Source organism: Globicephala melas, chromosome 3, assembly GCF_963455315.2.
Source record: "Globicephala melas chromosome 3, mGloMel1.2, whole genome shotgun sequence".
NCBI lineage: Eukaryota > Metazoa > Chordata > Mammalia > Artiodactyla > Delphinidae > Globicephala > Globicephala melas.
In genome coordinates this window covers 163,505,204-163,516,449 of record NC_083316.1, presented here as the reverse complement: position 1 = coordinate 163,516,449, position 11,246 = coordinate 163,505,204, and the positions used below count along the sequence as shown (strand labels likewise).

At 52.6% G+C, this 11,246-nt stretch overlaps 1 protein-coding gene across 2 annotated transcripts; it reads right to left on the bottom strand.

The window, feature by feature from the left end:
- Nucleotides 1–603: 603 nt before the first annotated feature.
- RAB3D (RAB3D, member RAS oncogene family) lies at nucleotides 604–10,689 on the bottom strand. Of its 2 annotated transcripts, none has more exons than XM_030879778.3 (5): nucleotides 10,566–10,689; nucleotides 8,937–9,202; nucleotides 8,047–8,165; nucleotides 7,832–7,956; nucleotides 604–3,366 (listed from the first exon to the last, which is right to left on the bottom strand). In XM_030879778.3, the coding sequence occupies exons 2-5, from the start codon at nucleotides 9,162–9,164 to the stop codon at nucleotides 3,179–3,181; spliced, it is 660 nt and encodes a 219-aa protein (XP_030735638.1). In that variant the 5' UTR covers nucleotides 9,165–9,202; nucleotides 10,566–10,689; the 3' UTR covers nucleotides 604–3,178. The 2 variants fall into 2 exon arrangements, with proteins under 2 accessions (XP_030735638.1, XP_030735640.1); XM_030879780.3 differs by having other exon boundaries at nucleotides 10,514–10,685.
- Nucleotides 10,690–11,246: the final 557 nt, after the last annotated feature.

The window sequence follows — 11,246 nt, the reverse complement described above, 5'->3', positions numbered from 1 at the left end:
TGACAGGGAAAAGTGAGGTGACAGGTCAGATCATGCAGGGCCTCGTGGACTCCGGGGAGGATTTAGGCATTTACTCTGAGTCAGGTGGGAGCCATGGAGGGCTCCCACCAGAGGGACGTGACCTGACTCAGGTACTCACTGGCGCCCTCTGGCTGCTATGGGGAGGACAGACCTTCTTAGTAGAATTAGTTGAGGCAACATCATCCTCTTTGCCCTTCATGCAGTGGAACTTTCCAGGGCCAAGGCGGTGACCACGAGGCCCAGCTAGAGGTAGCCCTAGACCTGAGCCTCCCTGTCCTGATTCGGGGTCTGCAGCATCACACATGGCCCTCGCCCAACTATCTACTTGACTGTGATTTAACTGTCCTCTTCCTGGAGGACATTTCACTAATGGCAATAAAAGAACAACTGCATCTGGGCGTAACAACTTTAATTTTTTTTTTCTTGTGGAGAAAAGAGCACATCTTTATAAGTGGACATCCAAGAATGGCTTACACAGGAGAACCACACCCAGAATATAAATGATCAGGTCCAGAGCTCTCTCTATAGTGTGTTTTGGGATCATTGGGGAGAAGCCAGTTAGGGGAATCAGCACTTCAACACTGAGATCAAATTTCACCACTTACTTGTTTTGTTTTTTTTTTCCAGTGGGGTAGGAGAGAAAGATACAAGAACATGATCCCCAGAGAAGCCAAAGAAAGAAAAAGAAAAAAAGCATAACCCCAGATGGCAGTCATGGCAATTTCCCACTGAAATTGCCTGTGGAAGGACAAGTTGCTGAAAGCAAATGGTGAGAAGGCACAGCACAGATGCAGGATACATCCTCAAGTGACCTCCCCAGATGCCAGCCTCCCTGGAGTTGGGAAGCTGTTTTCCCACAGCCTTTGGCTTAATTTTTGTTTGTAAACTCAGCAAACTCCCATTCTCTCCTAGTGATCTTTGAGGACATCAGTTTCAGTTTCTCAGAGACCATCAGGAGTTAAAGCTCCCCCCTAAAACCTCACAAAATAAAAACTTACGTTATTTTTAGAAGAAGCAAGAAAAATTCTCCTACGTCATTCCCAGTCTTAAGAGAGCCCAGAGGCAGCTGTCTCAGTTACTACTTGAAGCTGAACTGGTGAAAAATCTTGTGTAAACAGAAAGCTTAGGCCAGGTCAGGTACAAGATACAGCCAGAGCTGTTTTTTTTATCACACGGGAGATGACAAGTCAGCTTGTCCCTCAGATAGTGACACTCTGAACCACCATTTTTTTCTGGCAGCCGTTTAAGGAAAATGAACTGACCAACAGGGTCTCGACAGGCCATGGTGCATCTTAAGAAGCTTTTTCTAGCTGCTTTACTTTCTCTTTTATGTTAAAGCAATTAACATTTTTTTTTTAGCAATTAACATTTTTGACTCCCACCCCAAACCTTCAGATACTCTCTCATGGTGCATTTCCAAGAACTTGTCCTTTTCATCACAGTACAGTTGTTGGTATACAAAGATATCCCCACTTTGAGGCTCTAAGGACAGCCCATGGTTTGGGGGTGAACAGGGCCCTCTAGAAATAAATTCAACCTCCAGCTTCTATAAAAGTAAGAACTACATTAAACTTGAACCAGACCTTCCCCACTCTTGGAAGGAAGCAGCAGAGATCCTTAAGCTTACAGGAAGTCATTTTGGCGCCAGGGGCTGGGAGACTGGACAAACCATATGCTTGGCCACTCTCACAGTGTCTGTCAAGTTCTGGAGTGTCAGTGTTCCAGGGTAGAAGAAGGTCTCATGTCACCAGGTTTGGACTCTGGTGGGCAGGAAGGGCCACTGAGCTGAGGATGGGGCTGGGGGGTGTATGTGTCAAGATGCAGATCCCCAAACTGCACATCATCTCTCAGCAGGAGCCCCTGGTAGCTGGGGACCCCAAGCTGGTGGGCTCCCCACTAGTGCCTCAACCAGGGAGCCTGGTTCCCCACCCATCCCCCATCAGCCTGCCACTCCCAAGCTGCACCTGTGAAATGCAAGCGGCCACAGCAGTTACCCAACCCTGCCTTCTCGCCCCTCCAGCCCAACCCCAAAGCATTCTTTCGAGTGACTCTTCCATTAGCAGAGAACATCACTGGACCCTAGCGATGACATGGCCCGGGAAGCCAACACTGCGTCTTCAAGCTTTTTCAAGTGGAAGGGGCCAAAGTCCTTACATGGAGAGCAACCAGCCAGCACAGGAAAACAGGAACATTGCTTAATTTCCTTTTCTAGCAGGATGTCAGATGTGGAAAGAACCTTGCTTAAACCATTACCAGCCAAACAGGGCCCGGAGGAGGCAGGTCTGGGCAGGAGAGCCCAGGCTCCTGACTCTGAGTTAACTTCTGGTAGAAAGTCCCCAGCAGGAACGCCAAGGGTTGGGTGATTCTCTGCCCGGCCCCATGTGGCCCATAGTTCCAGAATTCAATTCTGGATCAGGGATGAAGTGGATAAGTTGAAACAGTGGCAGGGTCGTGGGTGACGTGGAATTCCGGGGAAGCTCAGAAGGCACTTCTGCGGTCCCTGAAGCCAGGCTGGGGAACGGGGGATGTGGGGGGGGTCTGACTCCCTCTTCTCTTACAATGGGAAAAGCTGCTTTAATACTGCTTTCACAGGCAGAGGATGTGCAGGCCTGAAAGGAGGGTTCTGGGAGGACTAAATCACCACCCTGCCTTGGAGCCTCGAGGTCTGAGAAGGTTCACAAGCAGACTGGGTGACCCTGAGAAAGGAGCCGCCTTCCACATCTCCGGGGATGAAGTATGAGAATCCCCGCTGCACGAGGGAGAAGAAGAACCATCTTTGGCCAGCGCGTGAACTCCAAACAATGCCCGACAAAGAAACGGATGTGGATAAGTGGTTCTAGCCCAGAAGGCACTGTGGATGCCCCTCCACCAGGAGGGATGGGACACGCTGCCCGCACTACCCCCATGAAGACGCCCCATCCCCAGACTCTGCCTGCAGTGCGGAGTCCCCAGGGTCTGGAGCCTGTGAAAGGGGCTGCTGGGGCAGGCTGGTGGCCATGGCCAGAGAATGCGCCATGCGGGAGTTGGCAGGGGAGGGGGGATGCGGCTGATGGGAGGGGAGGGGGCGCCCTGAGCTCGGAAACAGCCCTTGTGGCTCATGCCTCAGTCACTGTCCCTGCCGAGGCAGGAGGGGGTGGGCGGGGGTGAGGGATCATCTCTAGCAGGGGCAGCTGCTGGTATGCGGGAGTGGGGTGTCCCCCAAGGCCGGGCCTTTCCCATTGCTGCCCGGGCTGGAGCTGGGTTCCAGGGACTCATTCATCTTCTCGCAGATGACATCCACCAGGCGCTCGAAGACCTGCTTCACGTTGATGTTCTCCTTGGCGCTGGCCTCAAAGAACTTGAAACCTGCAGGGACATAAGATGGGAAGAGCTGTGAGACCCTGGGGGGCAGAGCCTGAACTGCAGCATCACCCGAACCTGGGTTCCAAGCCCAGTTCTGCCCTTAGGGCAGCTGTGGGACCTTGACTGAGGGCCTTAGCCTCTGAGGCTCAGTTTGCTCTTCGGTAAAGTGGGCACAACGATGCTGCTGCTGCTGGTAGAAATCTGTGACGGCAGCCCTTGCCTGTACTACCTTGCGTATCTCTTTGTCACAAGGCAGTGGCAGCAAGAGTCCAGGCAGTAACATTCTGGTGTCCAGCGGACATGGGGGTGCCCCTGTGTAAGTGGGGCTCACCTTCTATTCAATTTCTGCTGCACAGGAAGGCACAGCCAGGGCGCCCACAGAGCCGGATATTTATGTGGACCTTCTAAATGGAGCAAGTGTTTCACATGTTCTGGAACATACGTTCTAGGTCCAATAAAACAGAGGACTGAGCACCGGCTGAGGACTGGCTTCAGCCCAGGGGCTACCAGTTTGCAACCTCTGTCACCCAGCGAATGGCAGGTTTCAAAGAGTTTGTAGGGAGCATACAGTGCACACGGTTCCTGGCCTACAGAATGCACTAAAAATGATAATAACAATAATAATAATAATAGGCAGTGCTTACATCATGCTTACTACGCAGCAGGCAATTTTTCTAAGCCCTTTACATAAATTAACTCACTTAAGGATGCTCTAAGATTTATACTTTCTTTTTTGGCCACACCGCACAGCTTGCAGGATCTTAGTTCCCCAACCAGGGACTGAACCCATGCTCCCTGTAGTGGAAGCGTGGAACCCTAACCACTGGACTGCCAGGGAAGTACCTATACTATTATAGCCCATTTTACAGATGGGAAAACTGGGGCACACAGAAGGAAAGTCACTCATGTAAATTCATACAGGGAACACAACCAGGCTGCCTGGTTGGAATACTAATAGATTAAACATTTCTAGTGTATCACCTTGGGCCTTGGGAGGGAGGGCAGGCTGGCTGATTCCCTTTGGGGAAGGGGATGCCGAGGTAGCTTTGAATATATTCTTAGCATCGTAGTGACCATCATAACTTTTTCTCATTAAAAAAAAGTTTATCCCTCCTGGAAAAGGTGAGAGGTGGTACAAATGCTTTGGGGACTTGCCCAGGGTCCCTAGGCGATAAGAAGTGGCCCACCAACCTGCAAATAAGGGAATAAATGACAGACCTTCCTGCACCCTTAAAAGGCTGGTTCAAGCTCTGCTTGCTGGGAGCTGTCCCTGAATGGTCCCCAATGTGTTCCCATCTGCCATCCCCAAGGTAGGCCAGAAATTCAGAAAAACGTCCACCATATTACACACATCACAGGGTAAACAGTCCTCTATCCCAGCACTTGTCATTATCATGCAGCACTATAAAAATGTCATTGTAATTAGTTACGTGTGTAATTATCCATTTACTATGTCTCTGCTACTAGCACACCAGCGCCAAGAGGACAGGATTTCTGTCTGCCTTGTCCACAACTGCAGCCCAGTGCCTAGCATAGAGCAGATGCTTGGAAACCACTGACTGAATGATTGATTGAACAGATGGATGGATGTATGTACAGATGGATGGATGGATGAATGGATGTGTAGATGGATGGATGAATGAATGGATGTGTAGATGGATGGATGGATAGCTGGATGGACAGATGAATGACAGAGGCAGGGCACAAAAACAGATCTCTAGTCTCAGTCTGGCGATCATCAATGTCACCCCTCTGTCTTCCTAGGCAATTTTGGCATTTCCTTAATTGTGTCTGGCTATGCCTCAAATAATCTGAAGTTTTTTTTCTTTTTGAATACTTTTTTTCTGGTTATAAATATTCACTGGAGAAACTAGAAACTACTGAAAAATATCAAGAAATATAGAAAAGCTGTGTGTAACCTCATCACCCAGAAACAATTACTATTGGTGTTTTGATATTTAGTTTTCCACTCTTTTTAAAAATACAAATACATAGGGCTTCCCTGGTGGCGCAGTGGCTGAGAGTCCACCTGCCAATGCAGGGGACACGGGTTCGTGTCCCGGTCCGGGAAGATCCCACATGCCGCAGAGCGGCTGGGCCCGTGAGCCATGGCCGCTGAGCCTGCGCGCCCGGAGCCTGTGCTCCGCAACGGGAGAGGCCACAACAGTGAGAGGCCCACGTACCGCAAAAAAAAAAAAAAAAAAAAAAATATATATATATATATATAAAAATACATAATCGTTGGGGTTCGGTTTGTAGGGGTTATGTGTGTGTGTGCACATGTATATGCCTTTTTTCTTACAAAATTGGGATCAAATTCTATCTCCCACTTTGTCCTCTAATGTTTTAAATTTAATGCCCGAGTGGGAATCTCCCCTCACACCAGGCACTAGATGTTTTCTGCAAGAAGGTGTGGGCAGGGGACTTCTCTGGCAGTCCAGTGGTTAAGACTCCGTGCTTCCACTGCAGGGGGTGCGGGTTTGATCCCTGGTTGGGGAACTAAGATCCCACTTGCTGCGCAGCCAGAAAAAAAAAAAAAAAAAAGGAAGGTGTGAGCAGCATCCTCAAGTATTCTAGCCCACGGCCGGCCACCAAAAGCTGACTCCCCAGCACACCTGTTAATGAGACCCAGAATGAGGTTCCCAGAAGACACAGGGGACAAGGGAGCAGGTTAAGTGGCACCACGAGGGAGCAGAGTTAAACCCTAAACGGAGACATTCCACAGAATGAAGACCCAGTTTCTCCAACAAACGATGGCAAGAAAAAAAAAAGAGAAAGAGGACCGTTATGGTCCAGGGGTCTGCAAACCTTTTCTGTAAAGGGTCAGATAGTAAATCCCTTAGGTTTTATGTACAAGCATCAGCAATAGTTCACAATCATGCTAGCTAATGCTTAGATGCAATCTACACGTATGCCGGACTCTGTTAGAACTGCTTCACACGTCATAACTCATTTAACCCTCCTGACAACCTGATGAGGTGGGGCTGTTATTATCTGCATTTCACACGTGAGGAAGGGCAAGCCCAGAGAGCTGAACTCACCGGTGCAAGATCACAAAGCAATCGAGAAATAACAGGAGTTAATGTTCAATCATGGCCAGCATTTGCTTAATCTTTCTAACAGCCCTATGAAGTAGATGTGGTTTTCACCTGTTTCCTAGATGGAGAAATGGAAGCACAGAGAGGGTAGGTGAGGTGCCCAAGGTCACACAGCTAGTAGGTTGCAGAAGGGGATTCTAGCTCCAGAGTCTGGGTCCTTAACCTGCCCTCCCCCAGAGAGGTTACAATGCCTCCCGCAAGGAAAGTCCTGGGGAGGGCCTAGAATACTCCAAGATAAGATTTTCTTTTAGCTTAAACTTTGAATTGATAATCCATTTACCTGATTCAGAAAGGTAGACTGAAAAGTCCCCCTCCCACTCTGGTGCCCTGGCCTGCCAGGTCTGAGACACCCAGGTCACCACTGTTACTAGATCCTTCTGTATCCTTCCAGAGTTCCTTTAAGCAAACATAAGTATAATATCCTTATTCTCACCCTTTTTATACACTAATGCAGGGGTTGGCAAACTTTGAGCTGCAGGCCAAATCTGGCCTGTCACCTATTTTTTTTTTTTTTTTACTGAAATACAGTTGATTTACAATATCATGTTATCAAGTTAGTTTCAGGTGCTGTTACCTATTTTTGTAAATAAAGTTTTATTGGCAGACAGTCATGCTCATTCATTGATGTATTATCTATGGCTGCTTTCAGGCAGAGCTGAGTGGTTGTGACACAGACCCTAGGACTGAAAACATTTCCTATTTAGCCCTTTAAGAAAATGTTTGCTGGGGAATTCCCTGGTGGTCCAGTGGTTAGGGCTCCACGCGTCCACTGAAGGGGGCACGGGTTCAATTCCTGGTTGGGGAATTAAGATCCCACAAGGAGCAAAAAAAAAAAAAGAGAAGAAAAGAAAAGAAAAAGTTTGCTGACCACTGGACTAAAGGAAGAAGCCATACTCACCTTTCTGCAGTTTGCTTTTTCCACTTAACCATATACCCGGAGACCCCAGAACATAAAGAAGGTCCTCATCCTTTCTTACAGCTGCGTAGTATTCCACCATGTGACTATAGTTTATGTGTAGCTGCTTCCCCCACCTTGAAACACTTGGGAGGTTGCCAAGGTTTCCCTCCACTAACGGTGCAGCAATTTGATATACCCACCACTTCCCACATGGGAAGTGGATGTCTGTAGGATAAATTCCCAGAAATGGTTTTGCTGCGTCTGGGTTCCCAGGGCAGTGGGGCGGTAAAGGGTATCTGTGGGTGAATCCTCTGAAATGAAATGCAGCAGGTGGTATACAAGTGGATATTTTTCTGGGCAGATCTTCAAAGGGCAAAGGGTTGGTGACAGTGGTTGGACCTGGGACTCAAGCACAGGGTTGGAGGTTTGGTTCTGGGAGGTCCCAGGCCTGTGGCCCAGGCTGGGCACTAACCAAGGTCGTCAGCGAGCCTTTGGCCTTCCTCAGTGGGCACGACACGCTCGTCCTCCAGGTCACACTTGTTCCCCACGAGGATGACTTGAGCGTTGTCCCAGGAGTAGGTCTTGATCTGCGTGGCCCTGTGGAGTTTGAGGGGCTGTGTTAGGCCAGAGATTAGGGTCAGGGGGAGAGGGCGAAGGTCAGGGGGTCAGTGGTCAGCAAGCACTCACCAGTCCTGCACGGCGGCAAAGGACTCCTGGTTGGCGACGTCATACATGAGCAGGAAGCCCATGGCTCCGCGGTAGTAGGCTGTGGTGATTGTACGGTAGCGCTCCTGGCCTGCCGTGTCCTGGGCACACAGTGGGGTCAGGCGTCTAGAAGCCACTCTATTCCCCACCCCACTCCTGCAGGCCCCTGTCTGAGGCTCCAGTCTCCCAGCCTTATAGCCCCAGTTTGATGAGCAAGACATGGATCTGCCCTCACAGCCCCCCGGTCTAATGGGAGAAACATGGGCCTGCCCGTGTAATCTCTAGTCTATTGGTGGAGACATGTCCCCTGTCCTTGAGGGGTTCCGGTCTGAGGGGTCAGTGGCCTTTCGAAGACTTGTAAGGCCTTCTGACCTCATCTCCAAGAACCAGCTTCATGACCACAAATAAGAACCACGTGAAAAAAAAAAAGAAAAAAAAAGAACCACATGGGCCAGAGGCTACCACCTTGATGCAGAGAGCCTGATGCTCGTTACCATGACAATCATTACCGGCAGGCGCTTTGGGAAAAAGAGCATGGCTCTGAAGAGGCTCAGTGGGGGCCTCTGGGCTTGCCCCGAGAGGGTACCCAAACCTCTTCTCCATTGGTCACCAGGTCTTCTAACCCAACTTGGGTTAGTACTGTCTCCCCCTCAGACCCTACAGGGCAGGGCACATCCCCCTCATCCTGATGAATTCACCTCATAGATAATAACCCCTGCTACTCTTCACACCTACTCCAAGCCCCCTCCTCGACTCTGGACACTTGTCCTCACCCAGACCCTCCCCACAGCCCTACACCCTCGCCCGGACTTCCCTGGAGGAACCCCAGCCCCTGCCTGGCCAGCAGACCCCCAGACAGCCGCCTGGCCCACCCAGATCTGCAGCTTGATCCTCTTGTCGTGGCGGTAGACGGTCTTGACCTTGAAGTCGATGCCCACAGTGCTGACAAAAGCGGGCGTGAAGGAGTCGTCGGCGTATCGGAACAGAAAGGACGTCTTGCCCACGCTGCTGTTGCCGATGAGCAGCAGCTTGAACATGTAGTCGAAGTTCTGGTCTGCCGCATCCCGCTGGCCCGTTGGGGGATCTCCAGCTGACGCCATCTTGGCACGGAGCCTCCTGGGAGGGGAGGGCTGGAGCCCTGTAGGGAAAAAAACCCACCAGGAATGGCTCCAGTGTCTACACCAGACCTGGACTCAAATCCCCGCTCTGCCACTTGGAAGCCAACAGACCCCGGATGCGTCACTGGCCCTCTCTGGGCCTCAGTGTCCTCTTCTGGAAAATGGGGATGTTTGTCAAATGCAAGGGCCCAGGTTGGGGGTGCCCCATCTGGCCACGGAGGAACCAGACCCTGCGGAAGGTGCACGTGTGGACTTTGCCCCAGGGTGAGCAGCTGGTGTGGCCCAGGTGTGAGCTGGGGGGAGGGGGGGTTGCCAGCTGGATAGAGTCCCCCTCAGGGCCTGGGTGTTGACTTTGGCAGGTGTTGGCCACCTGCCTGCCCCCACCCAAGCCAACTTTAACTCCTTCCCTGATCCCCATGGGGAGGGGGCTTTCAGTGGATACACCCCAGGTTTAAAGCCCAGCTCTACCACCACATGGGTACTGCCACCTTCTGTTTGTCCAAGGGGCCGGGCCCATCTCCCTCCCAGTAGGGCTGACTCACCCCAGCCCCGGCTTCAGCCCACGGAGGCCAGAATGACGGTCCTCAAATGCAAGACCACCCTCAGCCACCACCACGACCCCCTGGTCCTGCCTTTCCTGGCAATCTGTCCCCACGGCTGGGCTGCTTCATTTGGATCCAGCTCTCCCCCTCAGCCCTCATGGCCTCAGTTTCCCCAGCTGTTTATGGCTGCTCCCTGAGCCTCACAGGGAGGCTCCAGAAGGCCTGGGTGAATGGGAACAACCAGCATAGGAACCCCTGGCAAAGCCATTTCTCAACTGCCCCGCGGGGCTTTTTTCCACTTTAAAGGAGGACCCAACTAGCCCCCCTTTTCCTGCCCAGCCCTCCGCCCTACCCCGTGTTCCGGGAGAACGAGTTTGAGGAGGGGAAGAGAAAGGCAGGAAGCCTTTCCCCATGCAGGGCAGGGCCGCCGGTATGGCGCCGCCCCATCCCCCAGCCTCAGCCCACCTGTCAGCCGGTCCCACCTCTTTCTGACAATCTGCCGACTCTCCCTCAAGCCTGCCACTAGGTAAGGGACCCCGGAGGGCTTGACACTGTCCCCCGTCACTAGATGTGGGGCGTCCCAGCAGGTGCAGGGGAGCTCAGGAGCTTCTTCCCATCACCATATGGTCCCATCTCTTGTCCCCGGCTGGGCTGTCTGCCCCGCCCGCGCCCCATTAACGCTCCCCGATGAGCCCAGCTGGGTGGGGGCGAGGGAGGAGGCGTCCCCCGCTGCCTGCCTTTGTTCCCCAGGCCCCGGGCCTCCCCCTAAGCCCCTGTCCCCCCCAAGACCTGCTGAGACGCGGAGGCGCGGGTTGGGGTGCGCTCCCTCCGACGGGGTCACCTCGCGTGGGGACGCCGCCCTCAGACGTTCCGCCTCCGATCTCGCTGCGACCTGGCCCTGGCTGCGACCCGGATCCCGCAGCCGCAGCCGCCACCGCTGCCCGCAGCCACCCGGATCCCGCGCCGGCCCCGCCCAGGCGTGGGAGGAGGGGCCCCTCTCGGGGAAGGGCGGGGCGGGACCGGGGCGGGGCCTGTGGAGACCGCGGATTGGGGGGCGGGGGCGGGGGCGGGGGAGGGGCTGGAAGTCGCACCGCGCGCGCAGCTATCAGTTCCCTGACAATAAATATTGCATTTTCACTAACCATACGTGGAGCTCCTACTACGTGCACAGCAGCTAAGCAGCACGGACTCTGGAGCCGGGTTCGAATCTCAGCTCCACCACTTTCTAGCCTTGTCGCTTTGGACATGTTAACCTCCCTGGGTCTCATTTTCCCCATCCGTCACGTGGTCGATAACGAGGGTACCCACCTCACAGGGTTGTGTAAGGGTTCTGATCGGAGTTAGTGTTTGTAACATGCAGCGCCTGACCTAAACTGGGCTAGAGCCTTTCCCAAATACCCTTAAGGGCCCTTAGAATTAACCACCACCACCACCACCACCACCCCCACCACCACCACCACCCCCACCACCACCACCACCACCACCACCACCACCACCCCCACCACCACCACCACCCCCACCA

What these genes read in the sequence shown, in the direction of transcription:
- RAB3D (XM_030879778.3), bottom strand. Translation starts at nt 9,164, where the DNA reads ATGGCGTCAGCTGGAGATCCCCCAACGGGCCAGCGGGATGCGGCAGAC. An exon ending in GGATCAAGCTGCAGATCTGG is followed by an intron (nt 8,166 to 8,936) that starts GTGGGCCAGGCG and finishes CTGTGTGCCCAG; the next exon opens with GACACGGCAGGCCAGGAGCG. An exon ending in AAGGCTCGCTGACGACCTTG is followed by an intron (nt 3,367 to 7,831) that starts GTTAGTGCCCAG and finishes ATGTCCCTGCAG; the next exon opens with GTTTCAAGTTCTTTGAGGCC.